Below are 16,853 nucleotides of genomic sequence, written 5' to 3'. Positions count from 1 at the left end.
CAGTATTACTGCCACCAATCAAAAAAAAAAAAAAAAAACAGAAAATAACAAATGTTGGAGAGGTTGCAGGGATATTGGAACTCTTAAATGCTGCTGGTGGGAATGTAAAATTGTACAACCACTTAGGAAACAGTATGACGCTTCCTTAAAAAGCTAGAAATAGAAATGCTGTATGACCCAGCAATCCCATTCCTAGGGATATACCCTAAAGAAATAAGAGCTGTGACACGAATAGACATATGCATACCCATGTTCATTGTAGCATTATTCACAATAGCAAAAAGATAGAAACAACCTAAGCTCCCATCAACAGATGAATGGATTAATAAGCTGTGGTATGTACATACAACGGAATAACCACACAACGATAAAGATAATGACGAATCTGAGAAACATCTCACAACATGGATGAATTTGGAGGATATTATGTTCAGTGAAATAAGTCAATCGTAGAAGGAAAAATATTGTATGAAACCACTATTATAAAGAAACAAGAAAAGGTTTACACACAGAAAAAAAAATTATTTGATGGTTACCAGGGATGGGAGGGGGGCAGGTAGGGGAAATTATCAAATAGTTAGATGACACATATTAATATTGATGAAGAGAAAAGCAATACATAATATGGGAGAAGTCAGCAAAACATAACCAAAGCATGGGAGGACACTGAAAGGAATGCAAGAACAAGGGGCAACAACAGTATTTACTATAGCATAAACAATCCTGCAATAGTACTGTCATGGATTGAATTATGTCCCCCCAAAAATGTGTGTATTAACTTGGTTAGGCCATTATTCCCAGTATTCTGTGGTTGTCCTCCATTTTGTGATAGTAATTTTATGTTAAAGAGGATTAGGGTGGGATTGTAACACCCTTACCAGGTCACATCCCTGATCCAATATAAAGAGAATTTCCCTGGGGTGTGACCTGCACCACCTTTTATCTCTTAAGAGATAAAAGGAAAGGAAAGTAAGCAGAGAGGGGGACCTCATACCACCAAGAAAGCAGTGCCAGGATCAGAGAGCATCCTTTCGACCTGAGGTTCCTGCACTGAGATACTCCTAGACCAAGGGAAGACTGATGCATCACAAGGACCTTCCTCCAGAGCTGACAGAGAAAGAAAGCCTTCCCCTGGAGCTGATGCCCTGAATTTGGACTTCTAGCTTACTGGACTGTGGGAGAATACACTTCTCTTTGTTAAAGGCATCCACTTGTATTTCTGACTAAGACAAGTATTAACAAACACTAATTTATGAATGGATACATAGGTAGATGGGTATGCCAAGAGGTGTGGGAGGGTGTAAAGGAACACACCCACCTGCAGATAGGGGTTTGGTGGTGGCTCTTTCTACATACATAACTGTAGGCGCTGCTTACGTGCTAACATAGATAACAGAGCACACAAGGGCTACAGTCAGGGCAGCTTCTTAGACATAACCAAACACTTCGTGAGACAAAGTTCCTAGCTCGAAGGCAAACAACCATAGACTCAGGGGACATCTATGTCAATTGATACAACATAGTTCATAAAGACAAAGTTCTGCATCCTACTTTGGTGAGTAGCATCTGGAGTCTTCAAAGCTTGCAAGTGGCCATCTAAACTACATCAGTTGGTCTTTTACTGTCCAGAGCAAAGGAGAGTGAAGAAAATCAAAAACTCGAGGGAGCAATTAGTCCAAAGGACTAATGTACCACGTGAACCACAGGCTACATAACCCTGAGACCAGAAGAACTAGATGGTGTCCAGCTACCAGTACCAGCCACTCTGACTGGGATCACAACAGAGGGTCCTGGACAGAGTGGAAGAAAAATTGTAGAACAAAAAATCAAATTTACAAAAAAGGCAAAACTTACTGGTCTGACAGAGACTGAAGGAACCCCCAAGACTATGGCCCTAAGACATTCTTCTGAACTGGAACTGAAGCCATTCCTGGAGACCAACTTTCAGCCAAACCATAGACAGGTATAAAATGAGCAATAATGCCTGAGAGAAGGTGTTCCTTAGAACAATCAATTATATGAAACTGAAAGGGCAACATTTGCCCAAAAGCAAAGAAGGCAGGAAGGGATGGAAAATCAGAACGAAAGGAAATGGGGAACCTAGGATGGAAATGGGGAGAGTGCTGACACATTGTGGGGAATGAAACCAACATCCTGGGACACTTTATGTACAAACTATTGAATGGAAAACTAATTTGCTCTATAAACTTTCATCTGATGCACAATAAAAATTTTTGAAAAGAGAGAGACAGAGGGACATTGTGGCTAAGTACCATGGAGATAACCAGATCCAAGCTCAGATCCTGGCTCCACCCCTTCCTGGCTGGGTGACTTGAGATAATATTCTCACCTCATCTATAACATGGAGGTGGTGACCCCCATCTGCAGAGGGAAGTTAAATGAGATACTACATGTAAGAGGCTTAGCAGAGCACCTGGCACAAAAGAAGAGCTTAATGAATAGTAGCCATTATATTATTGTTGTAGCTTTTATCACTAATATTATTGATTACATAGCTATCATGTACAGTCGAAGGTCGGCAAGCCAGGACTCATATACACTAAGTGGCTTATGAGTGAGCAGCTGAGGCAGAATCAGAGTCGACGTCATTGGACATCAGCCCCTCTGCTCCTTCTCCTGCATGACCCTGAATTCCCGTTCTAGAATCTTGTGCCTCCAGATCTGCTTATGACATTATTGTCCTCAAGAGCAGTCATTCATCTCTAGGTTTTGAAGCCCATTCCATCACAGAGGAGTTCTGTGATCCAATAACTTTGGGAAAGACTATTTATTCTCTTTCCAAAAGAATCACAGTGCCTATGATCACATTAAAGGCTCTGAAAAGTCTTCCAGCAAAGACTTTTCTGATTTTCCCACATCTTGTTCCAAGCTTATTAGACCATGGAACCCTGTTTGTGGAGACTCAGGATGGTCTTACAGGATGTTAGTGTTCTGAGGGACACACTGTGGAAAACATGGCTGTGGCTCTTCTTCTTAGCCCAGAACCTGGGAGCCTAAAACTTTCAGCCAAGACCTGAGTTCAGTCTCTGTCCCCACGTAATCTCTCTACACGGGGTGCCTGCTGTGTTTAGGTGAGCAGAGTGCCCAGGCCTCACTGGTGTAGCGTCTGTCTCCTCAGGCCAGCGAGATCATCTTGGAGATCAAGAAGGCATTTGAGGAAAGCCTGAGCACGCTGAAGTGGATGGATGAAGACACTCGGAAGTCAGCCAAGGAAAAGGTGAGGCTCGCCAGGTGCTTGAAAGGGTCGCGGAGGCCTCCAGCACGTGGGGCAGCAGCCACAGCTGGAGGAAGGTAGATGAAGGAGGGACTAGTTTTATGGAGTGAGCACAGTGCGGACATGGCCTCTGCCTTCAGGGGGTGAGTCATCTGGCAGGATGGAGGACAGCCTTAGACACACTATTGCACTAATGACTGTATAAAAACAAACTGTGCCAAGTGTGCGAGAGAAAAGTGCAGGGAACAATGGCATGTGTAATGGGCAGTGAGGACTCAGACTCAGTCCAGTGCGGTGGTAGTCAGGGCAGGCTTCCCTCTGGAAATGACATTTAAGCAGAGAATAGTAGAAGTTAGCCAAAGGGGGAATCGCTCCAGAAAGAGATTTCAAGTCCGTAAGGTGGGAGGAGACTGGCCCCTGTGTTCTCTTGGCCCAGACCCCAAACCCCATGCCCCTAGAACAAGGGGCCAGCCTGGCCCACATGGCTCACCTCTCATTGCCCTGTCTGTCTCTTCTGCCCAGGCGGATGCAATCTACAACATGATAGGCTACCCCAACTTCATCATGGACCCCAAGGAGCTGGACAAAGTGTTCAATGATGTGAGTGGCTTCCACGGTCCCCTTGATCCCCATATGTCCTTGGAGATCCCCATTTGGAAAAGGGCAGAGGCAGGGCTGGGTCCGGATGGCTGCTGGAGGCATCGTGGCTGTTGCAATATTACAAGATGATTGCAGTGGGGGCTTGGGGATGGCTCTGATAGGAGGAAGCCTTTCCTTCCTTCTTCCTTTCCTGGAAGGAAAGCCGAGGTCCCTGCCTCCCTGGAGCCACCATCGGGGATGTATAAACTACCCTTTTTGCCTAAATTAAGCTTTAAAATGCATTTGGGATTTAACAGTTACTACACATATTGTTCAGAGATATTGGTTACTTTTTCACGAAGTGTCAACATTCTCATTAGTTCCTTTCTGGGTTTTTCATTTCCAGTAATCTGATTTCTCAGTCCCCTTACCCTTTCATCTTTGCTTTAGAGTAATTGTTGACCATTTGGTCTCGTGTAGGTGATTTTTTAAAGGTGCACAGTACTCACTGGTAATACTTTTTATTTTGTGAGCCATTCTGTTACTTAGCTAAAAGATGCCCTCAGGTGGTAGTTTCGGTTCAAGGTTTATGGAGTATCTCAGGGTGATAGTCTCGGGGAGTCCTCTAGTCTCAACCAATCCAGTATATCTGGACTTTTTAAGAATTTGAGTTCTGTTCCACATTTTTCTCCCCATCTATTGTGGCCCTGATGAGAATGGTCAGTAGTGGTAGCCAGGTATCATCTAGTTCTTCTGATCTCAGGGTAAATGAGGACATGGTTCATGTAGACTGTTAGTCCTGTAGACCATATAATTTCTTCTCTAAGCCTTTGGTTTCATTCTTTCTCTTTTGCTCCAGAGGAGATGAGACCAATAGTTGCAGTAGCCTTTTCTCTTGAGAATAATTGAAGATGCCCCAGGATGTCATGATACAAGTTCCAGGGGCTCCTGGAGTCAGCCCAGGCTGAGTCCTACCCCAGAGAGCCAAACATTTTACCCAAGACCTGATGTAAAGCCAGAAAGATCTGGAGTGGATCTATGGGGGGAATGTTGCAGCTGTCAAGAACTAAAAGACTGGGCTGAGTGGTGAAGAGGGTATGGGAAAAGGCCTGTCCTTGGACATTTCAGAGAAAGAGATAGATCCTGGCTTGATTTATTAGATCTGTGCTGTCCAGTATGGTAGCCATTACCCATACATAGATATTTGATTCATTCAAATTGAAAGTAATTAAAATTAAATAAATGAAAAATCCATTTCCTCAGTCGTATTGCACACATTTGAAATGCTCAGTAGGTACACGTGGCTTGTTGTTGTTAGGTGCCATCGAGCTGGTTCCGACTCATACTGACCCTGTGTACGACAGAACAAAATACTGCCCAGTCCTGTGCCATCCTCACAATCTTTGCTATGTTTGAGCCCATTGTTGCAGCCACTGTGTCAGTCCATCTCCTTGAGGGTCTTCCTCTTTTTCACTGACCCGGTACTTTACCAAGCGTGATGTCCTTCTCCAAGGACGGGTCCCTCCTGATCATATGTCCAAAGTACGTGAGACGAAGTCTCTCCGTCCTCGCTTCTAAGGAGCATTCTGTCTGTATTTCTTCTAAGGCAGATTTGTTTGCTCTTCTGACAGTCCATGTTATATTCAATATTCTTTGCCAACTGTGCCTACCATATTGGACAGTGCAGATACAGAGCGTTTCCATTTTCACAGAAGGTTCTATTGGGTAGCCCTGGAGATATTTCTTGCCTAAGGCCCAGGCATCCTGATATTGTCAGGAGCTGCCTGGCCGAAGCTTTTAGTGTGTTCTTGAAGTGGAGAGCTAGTGCCAGGCCCCATCAGGGCCAAGGGAAGAGCCAAGGCATACAGCCTAGGGTACCCACTCCACCTAGTCTCTGACCTGCAACCAATTCCTGAGCCTTTCGGGGTCTCAGTTTCCTCAGTTTTAGAAGGAAGGTTTTGAAGGAGCGGATCTGCAGTGCCTCCTAGCTCAGACACCCTCTGATCCTGTGACTGTTTTCTCCTTCCAGTACACTGCAGTCCCGGACCTCTACTTTGAGAATGCCATGCGGTTTTTCAACTTCTCATGGAGGGTTACTGCCGACCAGCTCAGGAAAGCTCCCAACCGAGATCAGTGAGTCCTCCTGGTCTTCTCTGGAAAGAGCTGGCTCCTGGCACATTGGGGTGCCCTGGGCTGGGCTCGCATTTATTGAGCACTTATCTTGTGCCAGATATAACTGTCATCAGAGCCCCCTGGAGGGTGGATATTTTTCCTATCCCTACTTTTCAAATGAAGGATCCAAGGAACAAAGAAGTGTTGCCTAGCTAGCAAGCAGTGGAGCTGGGATCCACCGCTGGAAGCTAGCACTCAGGCTATTGGAGTAAGCCTGGCATCTGAAGTTGAACAGGTCTGGCACCAAATCCCAACTCCACCACTCCAGCATCCTGAGCCTTTGTTTCATTATCTGCAAAATAGGGTGGGAGTAGCTGATTCTTCATTCTTTGCAAGAACTTGGTGGCCCTCAGCAAGGGCTAAAAAAAACCAAACCCAGGGCCATCGAGTCAATTCCGACTTATAGCGACCCTATAGGACAGAGTAGAACTGCCCCATAGAGTTTCCAAGGAGCGCCTGGTGGATTTGAACTTCTGACCCTTTAGTTAGCAGCTGTAGCACTTAACCACTACGCCACCAGGGTTTCCCAGGAAGGGCTAGTTTCCTATAATTCCTCATTAACAGGAGCAGTGCTTTCTCAGGGACAGTTCCCCACAGTAGCCTGGGGAAGTTTCAGGATGGGTCCCTGAAAGCTCTGGTTCCCACATTCACTGTACTCAGAATCTTCTGGAAAATTTTAAAAATATAGCTTCCTGTTCCCTCCATCTAGTCCCTGCCCCAGACCTTAAATCAGAATAACATGGAGTAAGGCCTGGAGTTTTTTTTGTTGTTTTTTTTTTAAGAGTTTCCTCAGAAAAGTCAGATGTAGTCAGCCCAGCCCTGCTCCTTAGACTATGTTTCCTCCATTCCTAAAACATTTTGCAGAGAAATCTTACCAAAAGGCCAAAGCAACTTCTCTTTGTATATGGCGCCCCCTCATGGACAGTAGAGGTTTGAACATCTCTGTTTCCTTTAAGTTTCCCACCTTCAACTGGAAAATAACTTCAACTAGGGTGCCCCCTAAACCTCCAGAGTACAGCACAAGTACTGCCACAAGGTTGAGTTTTATTTGGAATCTTAATTTAGCTTAAAAAGTTCACGTAAACTTTGTCTCCTAATGTAAGGAGCCCTAGTGGAGCAACGGGTAAGCATGCGGCTGCAAACAAAAAGGTTGGCTGTTTGAATCCACGTAGCAGCTCTGCAGTCCAAAGACCTGATGATCTGCTTCCATAAAGATTACAGCCTAGAAAACCCTATGGAGCAGCTCTACTCTGTTACATGGGGTCGCTATGAGTGAAATCTACTCAACAACAACAACCCATTAATGCATCCATGGTTATTTGAATAGAAATATGAGGCCTTAAATTTCTCAATATCTTTCTGTGGCTTTATGCACCCCTTAACCCATCTCTGTGGTGCTCACCTAGAGGAGGCAGAGCCACTGCCTGGGCTCTTGGGGAGAGTACCCTTTCTGTCTTGCTTCACTCCTCAATGGCCCTTCCCCTACCTCTATCCCCCACCCCCATTCCAGAAAGACCTTGAGAAGCCGGATATTGTATTACACTATACAATCGGTTTCAAATTTTTGGTCTCAGGATCCTTCTGTACTCTTAAAAATTGTTGGGCCCAAAAGATCTTTTGTTTATGTAAGTTATACCAGTTTTTATAAAAATTTTATTTTCTGAAAAATCACTCTTTTCCAAAACAAAACAGAAATTGTGGAAAAAGGTGTTGTTTTACTGTTACAGTATGCTGTTTTGAAATACGTCAAGAAAATCTAACTTCACACAGATAAGGTAGTTAAAAGAGAAAGAGATACTATGATAGTCTTTCCTGATACCAGTGTATATGCTTCTTTGATACTACACCAAAGCTTGGCAAGTAGGAGTTTCTTAAAGGTTAGTTGCTATGCGAAACCATATCCATGACCTTTTCATACTGTTACGTCAAAATCCATCGGCCTGTCTGACACTTTAAGTGAATCTTGTGCCCCGGCATGATTTTGTAACATCATGCATTGCATCATTTGGGAAATGCTATATGAGATCAAAAAATACTATATTTTTAATATCAACACTGATCTTATGAGAAAAGCCTTTAAGTTTTGGGAAACTGTCAAGGTTATGGTGGTGAATAAAAGCTTTTCCATTTTAATTTTTGCTTGAAACCTTGAATTTTTATCATTGGCAACAAATAATGCCAGTTGTCAGCCTTGAAGTGACAAGCTCACTTTTTTCATTTTCAAGAAAATGTTGGCAAATACTCACGTCTGAATTTCCATAGTCTTCTCTCAGTGGTTTTCTCAAGTAAAAGTCGTGTTTCATGAAGAAAGCAGAAGTGCTTTACGTGTACTTCCGTTTGGTCACACGGATTAGTAAAAAGACTTAGGCTCCAGAGTCTAGATTTAATGAAATTAATAATTATGCTACTTGATCAAAGACATTCTTAAGTGAAAATGGCTTTTTCCTCCTTTGAGTGCATCCTGGTGACAATATGATGACTACTGGAACAGTTTGGTACCTTGATGTGTTCTAAGCCAGCGGTTTTACCCACCGTTGCTTTTGCAACCACCAATGCAAATGCCAACACAGTGGAAAAGGCAAATAATGTTTTTAAATTATTCTGAAAATAGTTGTGGCCTCACAGACCCCGAAAAGGATCTTGGGTACCCTCCCTGCTGAGGTGTCCACAGACCACACTTCTGAGAACTGCTAGTAGATCCATTTGGAACCTAGACAGCGATGACTTGCTGAGCAGTGTAGAATGGTCCACGTTGCCCCTTCTAACAGCCTTAGTATCCCACTGTGTGGGTGTGACATCATTTATTTCACCAGTCTCTTATTTATAGACAGTAAGGTTTTTTCCATTTTTCCCCTTCAGAAACAGTGCTGCTATGGATATCCTTATACTGTGTGCACCTGGGCACAGGTGTCAAAGGGAATCACATTTTTTTAAAATAATTTATTGTTATTGTTGAAAATGTACACACCAAAACATACACCAATCCAACAATTTCTACAGGTACAATTCAGCGACTTTGACTACATTCTTCAAGCTGTGTAACCTTCTCACCCTCCTTTACCAAATTGTTCCTCCCCTACTAACAAACTCACTGCCCCCTAAGCTTTCTGTCTGACTTTTTGAGTTGCTTTTGTCAGATTGATCCCAGGTAGACAGCTCTTTAAAAGAGCACAATGCTCAAGGCAAATGGGAATCACATTTTTAAGGCTTTTGTACTGATTACCAAGCTGCCTTCCGGATGGACCGCCCCCACCTGCCCTCCCCACCAGCTGTGCTTGAGTGCTCACGCCTGTGTCCCTTGCAGGTGGAGCATGACCCCACCCATGGTGAATGCTTACTACTCGCCCACCAAGAATGAGATCGTGTTTCCGGCTGGGATCCTACAGGCACCCTTCTACACCCGCTCCTCACCCAAGTAGGTTACTTCTGGTGCTCCCGCCCATCCTCCTTACCCCACTACTTGGAGAACCCCCAGCCCAGCCCAGCCCAGCCCAGCCCACCCTGTGGTCCACAGCGGAGCACATGACCACGCCATTCTGAATGAGCGATCTTTGTGCCAGTGGCCCGTTTCAGAGAAGCAAAATTAATATCCTCACTCCTTCCCTTTCCCTTCAAGGGTCTCTTGGATTTGGGAGCCCCTGCACAGTGGAATCTTGGGGTTTGTCATGGAGTTAGAAGCCCTAGATTGGGGAAATGCCCCTCTAGTAATTTTTTAAAGAGTCTTAGCTGGTGAGTTGGGAAGGGTGAGGGCACTATCTGAGAAATGAAATCCACATGTCGTGGGTTTGAACCCCAGGTCTGCTGTTTACTGACTGTGTGGCCCTTGGGCAAAGCGATTGAACTGTTCCAAGCCTTAGCTGAGTCACTTACAGCATCAGTTAGTAACGCCTGATGAGAACAGCACAGTTCTGTGGTGCATCTACCGCAGTGCCGATTCCACCCAGGCTAGTCATGTCCTGACAGAGCCCTGTGGGACTCAACTGTGTCTCCAGGCCTGACAAGCGAGGGTCACGTACCTAAACAAGAGCAAGGGGCCCTCCCCTATGGCGTCACCCTCACCTTTGTGTCCCTCCGCTCCAGAGCCTTGAACTTTGGTGGCATCGGTGTCGTCGTGGGCCACGAGCTGACTCATGCGTTCGACGATCAAGGTACAGCCTCCTTGGTCCCCTTTAGACAGGACCCATCCCAGCCCCACTGCGTTTGCTTTCTGCTCCCTCACCTCTAAGGGGATTAGCTTTGGAAACAGATGGATCTGGATTCCAATCCTGGCCCTGCCATCTGCTAATTGTATGAACTTTCGCAAGCCCCACCATTTCTCCAGGCCTCCATATCCTTGTCTATAAAGTGGGAGTGCTGGGCCCAATCTCACTGAGAGTGTGAGGACTGAATGAAATGTGTGGCAAAGCAGCATGTACCTGGGAGTGCTCCGTACATGGTGGTGGGTATTAGCCATCAGCGGGAACACACAGTTCCACTGATCTAGAGACTTCCCTTGTCCCACCGCAATCAGCACAGCTGAAGTCAGTCCCCTTCTTAGCAGCTAACATCCAGAACTTTCTCCCATTGCCTCCTGCCTTGGGGAGCCCCAAAAGCCAGGAAGGAAGAGTCAGAGATGTCGGAGGCTGGGGCCCTTCTTGTGACCCAAGTGCTGCCGGCTGCAGTGGCCACTCCCTGGGCATCAGTTACACAGGGTCAGGGGCTCTGAGCCCATCTTGAAAATAAATCCTACCCCAAAGGTTCATGTCTGAACATGCTTGGCCCTCTGCCTCGCTCACTGTCCTCCATCATCTCCCCCTGCCAGTTAGCTAATTCACCCACTTTAGCGCTCAGACAGGCATCCTTGCTCCAGTTAATAGATGGTAGATAAACAGGTGAAGCCACTTCTCACTAGGAGGAGAGATGGGGAGCAGCAGGCCCATGCTCTGCCACCCTCTCCTTGACCTGAGCTTCCCTGGCCCACAGGACGGGAATATGACAAGGACGGGAACCTCCGGCCCTGGTGGAAGAACTCGTCGGTGGAGGCGTTCAAGCAGCAGACGGAGTGCATGGTGGGGCAGTACAGCAACTACAGTGTGAATGGGGAGCCGGTGAATGGCCGGCACACCCTCGGCGAGAACATCGCCGACAACGGGGGCCTCAAGGCCGCCTACCGGGTAAGAGCCCCACCACCACACATGCCGGCCCCAGGTCTCGGTCTGTCCAGATACCTCATCAGTGAAGGGGCATGGCAGGCACCCCTGGGCAAGCCGTAGCAGCAATTTGAGCCTCCGTTTCCTCATCTGTGAAATGGGTGGTGACGGGACTGATGGAAGTAATGTCTATGACGGTGCCGAACGCAGAGCTTGGCACACAGACGCTTTGGACTCTTGAGTCTGGCCTGGACTCAGAGACACAGGAAAGGGCTTGGGATGGGTCTGCATGAAGAGCCTGCTTGTTCTTACCATTGCAGGGAGGCTACCACTAAGTCAGTCAGCAGTGCGCCTGGGAGGCTCCCGTGGGCCAAGGGGGAAGGGACATTAGACATGGAGCTGGTTCTGGCTCTGGAGTAAGTCGCTCATGCTCCTTGAGCCTCAGTTTGCTGGGCTGTGAATCTCTAACACCTGCCTCATTGGCTGGTAAAGAAGAAGATGAGACAAGATAACTCAGGCACAGGGCCTGGCCTGGAGTGGCACTCAGAATGTTAGCTGAGTCAGATGGGAGAGTGAAAAGGCATGAGAGAGAAGGAGGAGGTGTCTGTCAGTGAAGACAGTAGAGAGTCCCCCCACCACAACAGGAAAGAGCAGCAATACCAAGAGGTGCCATTTACTGAGATCTGATGACATACCAGGCTCTGTGCTCTGTATCCGCCAACAACTTCACAATTAGATATTATAACCCCCATTTTACAGATGAGGAAACTGAGCCCAGAAACATTCCATAACTTGCCTAAAGTCTATTAGTCAATGAAAATGTATGGTGGACCTTCGACGCACCATGTACTGTTTTAGGCACTAGCGATTCTGTGGCAAGACAGACAGCAGTCCTGCTTTCATAATGCTTACAATTTTAGTGGGGGGTGGGATAGTCATAAATACCTAAACAAATAAATAAGATAATGTGAGGTATTGATAAGATAAAGAATATAAAATAGGGTAAATTAAGAAAGAATAATGGTGGGCTGGAAGGGGAAGGAAATGGTCATTGTAGGCCTTCCGGAGAGGATGACATTTGAACTGAGACCTAAGTGGTGAGGGAGAGGCAGGGAAAAGTGGGAAAAGAATAGTCTCAGCAAAAAGAGCAGCAAGGTCAAGGGCCTTGAGCTGGGCACAAACCTGGCACGTTGAAGGACAGGAAGCAGGGTAGGGCAGGGGGTGGGAGTGGAGGGAATGTAGGGTCCAGCCGGAGAAGGTGAGGTTGAACAGTGTGAGGACCAGATCAGCCGGACCTCTGTAGGCTGAGTAGGGAGCTTGGTTTTATTCTAGATGCAATGGGGAGCCACTGCAGGGTTTTGTTTTTTATTCGAAGAATGGCATGATCTGATTTATCCTCTTAAACAAAGTTTAGCAAACCTATTTTTTATAGTCCATGGGCCAAATCCAGCCTCTTTTTGTAAGTATTTTTTTGCTTGCAGCCACGCCCATTCGTTTCCATATTGTGTGTGGCTTCTACGGTGCTATAGGGGCAGAGCTAAGTGGCTGCAACAGAGACCCTATGGCCTGTGAGGCCAAAAATATTTACTATCTGGCCAACCCCTGCTTTATAAGGTCACTTAAGTTGCTATGTGGAGAGGGGATTAGAATTGAACCCATTTGAGTTTGGGATCCTAGTAAGAAAGCTGTTGAGGTTGTCCAGGCAAGAGAAGGGATATACCAACGGAAAGGGTGAGAAGTGGTCAGATTTGGGATGTTTGGGTTGACTGAAAGAGAAGAACCAAAGAAGAATTCTGGGGTTTTGGCCTGAGCACAGGGTGGCTGGTGGTGACATTTACTATGATGGGGAAAGCATGCATGTGTGTATGTGCGTGCACACAGGCATGTGTGTGTGTTTGTGAAAATCTGTCATTCTATTTGGGCCATGTTGAGTTTGAGATCCCTTTTGGATGTCCAGCTAGGATAGTTGAATATACATGTCAGGGAAGAGGCCAAAGCTGAAGGTATAAATTTGAGAGCCATCCCTGAATGCAGATGGTACTTGAAGCCGTAAGGTTGAGTGCAATCTTCTTCGGCATAAGAGCATATCACAAAGAGGGCTCTTCTTGCCTGAGCTGGGCCATCAAAGCTGAGACTCAGACCCCCAGGAACCAGGCCCTGCCCCAACAGGGTGGAGCTGCCTGAGACCTCCCACTTGAGCCCCTCCATCCCAGCCCTGCCTACTTCTGCTTCATGGCACACCTGAGCCTGGATTTTCTCTCCTCCCAGGCTTACCAGAACTGGGTGAAGAAGAATGGGGCTGAGCAGACCTTACCCACTCTGGGGCTCACCAATAACCAGCTCTTCTTCCTGGGGTTTGCGCAGGTGAGTTCATTAGGAAGAAATATTAAACTTGGGCAAATTCCACCATCTTGACATTCTGGAACCTCTTGAGAGCCAAAAGGCAAGTGTCTACTCAAATGGTGAACTTCCTAACTCATTGGACTGTCCACAGGACATCTTCCCAGTAAGGAAGCGAGCTTCCTGTCATTAGAGAGATTCAAGGAAGGGCCAGGAATGCTATTCAAAGAATTCCTGCATTAGGTAGATGATGGGAGGACGAGTTGGTCGCTAAGGTCCTTTCTGGTTCTGGGGTTCTGGAAGTTTCTTAAACTCAAGATGCCCCCAGTTGTCCCTTGAGTTGGGCATTCAGCGTATATATAGTGTTCTGTTGGCCCCCAGAGCTATCAGGCTGTTAGATAGTTTATTCTGCTCAGGAGAGGAGGCATCTGGACTCAAGCCAAGGTTTTCCAAATGCCTAAGATGGACAGAGATGCTTCTCTGGCTGGAGGAACTTTCTGGAAATGACTGGGCTAAAGGATTCTGTGATTGGGGGAGGGGGCCCACTGTCTCTTCCTCACCCACTTGGCAGGCCCTCCTGACTCCCTAGGATCTCAGAACCAGGAGGGGAGTGGGTTTTTTCCTCTGCTGTCATGGAGGGGGACAGTCTGGCAGCCTCAGTACCCTGCCGTGACCCAGCTTCTCCGTGTTGCCCCTCATGAAGGTCTGGTGCTCTGTCCGTACACCTGAGAGCTCCCACGAAGGCCTCATCACGGACCCCCACAGCCCCTCCCGCTTCCGGGTCATCGGCTCCGTCTCCAACTCCAAGGAGTTCTCAGAACACTTCCACTGCCCACCTGGCTCACCCATGAACCCTCACCACAAATGTGAAGTCTGGTAAGGGGCGAAGTGCAGAGCGCCAAGAAGGAGGAGCGGGAGGGGCTGAGGACAAGCCCCAGGGTGGAGCCAGCACATCTACAAGCCTGCCCCCTCCATCGTGGTTTAGGACACCGCCAGGCCCCCTCGGCCACTCCAGTGCCTTCCCGACTGGAGGGTTTTCAGCTGGAACCAAGCCTGTGATGTGGTTCTCAACCTAATCTGAGATTTGATCCCCTGTGAAAGCCCTGTCACCCCAGGCATACCTGCACCAACTCCAATGGGCATTTGGGGAGTCAGGCTGGTTGCTCCCCAGGCCTGGGCCCCAAGCCAACAAGGGCAGTGGGACACAGTCCCCAGCCCCCAGCCAGTACCAGATATACCACAAACACCACTGTGTTAAATGCTTTAAAGATATATTTTTGGGGAAACTATTTTTTAATCATTGTGGAATACACTGGAAACCTTCAGGGAAAAAAAAAAAGCGTTTAAAACTTTTTTTTTTAAAGAAAGGATTGGTCTATTTATTATGTTCAGTTTTTCTAAATAGCCTATGGATGGGAGAAGCACCACTGATTCCGCCCCCCTTCCTCACTCACTGCGAGTGAGGCAGTGATCCCTAGGCCCCTGAACAGGTTGCCAAAGCAGAGAGCTGCCTCAGCCCTCGGGGTTTGCAATTTTGGCTGCAGTCACCTGGGGCAGGTCACCTGGGGCAGGGCAGAGAGAGGAGAGGAAAGGCCCCACAGAGGGGAGGAACCATCTCTGGGAGGTGGGAGGCCCAGCTCCTTGGCATCGCCCCCACAGCTTGCCTGCTCCTGTCCCCAGAGTCTAACAGTGGGCACCCCAGCAAGGCAGGTCTGAGCCCCGACTTGGCAGCAGGGATGGCTAAGGCAGAACGAGGCCATGTCAGGGCCCTCCAGCCAAGCCTGGGGTACCCCAGCAGCCTGGATCCGGACTCCAGGAGCCCTTGAGGCTGAATCCCCATCAGATGTACACTGCTGGGCCATAGATACCTTCTTTCCGTTCCTCTCTTGTGGCTGCCCTGTGTCTGTCCCAGCGGCTGTTGCCTGTCCTCAGCAACCCTCACGTCCTGGCCACTTTGGCTCTCCTTGCCAGGGGAAGGAGAAAAGAGAAAATGGCCCTTGTCTCCCACAGGGCCCAAATTCTCCCTTTGAGCTCCATTCCCTGCCCATTGGTCTGGGGCCTGGCTCCCAGGACTGTAGCCAGCCCAGCCTCCATTCTTAGTGCCTTATCTGAGGCTATGGTCCCAGGGCCACTTACCCCAGGAAATGGCCTCCCTCCCCCAGAGGACCCTAGCCCTGCTCAGTGCAGCCCCCAAGTGTCCTGATAAAACACAAGGCCATACCCTCTACTCCCTGTGCCTGCAGAGTTCCACCACCTCACACCAGCCAAGAAGCTCTGGCCTGTGGGTCAGCAGCCCTGGAGGCCAGGAGTCTGAGGAAGTGCTGAGCTTGCCCTGGGCTCCAGCCCACCCTCGGCCTCTTGGGTTAAGTCCAGACAGCACTTGTAGCTAGATGAACTCTCTCCTTTGGGTGATGCTTTTAGCCATGGGAGGCTATGAGGGGAAGGCTCCTCCATCCCAGTCTGGCCTGTGGGGTCAGGGGGCTGGGAATGTCCTCCCCTGCCTGAGCCCACAGCTTCTCTGCACAGGAGGCTCAGGGGCTCCCCTGGGTGGACCACCACTCCGGTCCTCTGGAGAAGCACCTGGGGCTGAGGCAGGAGCTTGAGTGGACGCTGAGGCTCGCCCATCTCCCAGCAGCCTAGACCACCTGGCCACACTTCTGCTCCCACAGGGCATTCCCCTTGCCCAGGAAGCCAGTGATGGCCTTGTCTACCTTCAGGACAGCCTTACTCTGGAGGAGGCCCTTAGCCCCCAAAGCAGCAGACCTGGGGGCTTCTCAGAGGAAGTGTAGAACAGGAGCCAAAGAAGGAGCTAGAGCCAGGAGCCTGCTGTATGCACCTCTCCACATAGAAATAGGGCTCCCCCAGCCTGGTATCCTCACTGCACCCCCTGCCCCCACTTCCTTCCTTCCCCATGAGGGTCACAGTCCTCAGAGATGTCATACCTCCCAGCCAGAAGCAAATGTCCTAGGCTGGGGTCCCGCCAGAGGCAGTGTAGGGTTGCACTCACTGTTCAGGATGTGCGGAGCGACGGGAGGTTGGGGGGAGGAAAGGGCTCAGCCCAGCAGAACGGACACAAAGGAAGTCCCCCCCATGCCAGTTCCCCCTCCAGAGCTTTGAAAAATGTGAGGATGAGATGGGCAGTGCCCTCAGAGAGGCCTCCCCTTAGACCGGAGGAGTCAGAGGGTGGGCCTCTCTGGAGGTACATGGGTGTGGGGCTTGGAGCTGGGAATCTATTTTTTTGTATTATTATGTTTTGTGCTACTGTAGTTTGGGTGTGGCACTCTTGTAATTGGAATAAAGTACTCATACTTAGGGTCACGTGTCTGTGTGTGTCCCCCCGATACTGCCCACCCTAGCCTCACCAGGGCTGACGGCACCCCCCCCCACAGAGCAGAGGC

General features: G+C 48.3%; 1 protein-coding gene across 6 annotated transcripts in view; it reads left to right on the top strand.

The window, feature by feature from the left end:
- The window catches only part of ECE1 (endothelin converting enzyme 1), a 139,494-nt gene extending 122,726 nt beyond the window's left edge, over window positions 1–16,768 (top strand). For all 6 annotated transcript variants that reach the window (XM_010593029.3, XM_023551945.2, XM_023551946.2 and 3 more), the window contains 8 exons: window positions 3,140–3,238; window positions 3,758–3,835; window positions 5,844–5,947; window positions 9,291–9,401; window positions 10,067–10,134; window positions 10,949–11,139; window positions 13,384–13,479; window positions 14,159–16,768. In XM_010593029.3, the coding sequence (XP_010591331.1) occupies window positions 3,140–3,238; window positions 3,758–3,835; window positions 5,844–5,947; window positions 9,291–9,401; window positions 10,067–10,134; window positions 10,949–11,139; window positions 13,384–13,479; window positions 14,159–14,335 (924 nt within the window). In that variant the 3' untranslated portion in view covers window positions 14,336–16,768. The remainder of the gene's footprint in view (window positions 1–3,139; window positions 3,239–3,757; window positions 3,836–5,843; window positions 5,948–9,290; window positions 9,402–10,066; window positions 10,135–10,948; window positions 11,140–13,383; window positions 13,480–14,158) is intronic.
- Window positions 16,769–16,853: the final 85 nt, after the last annotated feature.

This window comes from Loxodonta africana, chromosome 3 (genome assembly GCF_030014295.1).
Source record: "Loxodonta africana isolate mLoxAfr1 chromosome 3, mLoxAfr1.hap2, whole genome shotgun sequence".
In the NCBI taxonomy this organism is placed as follows: domain Eukaryota; kingdom Metazoa; phylum Chordata; class Mammalia; order Proboscidea; family Elephantidae; genus Loxodonta; species Loxodonta africana.
Note: the sequence above shows the minus strand (reverse complement) of the source record. Positions and strands in the feature narration are given on the sequence as shown.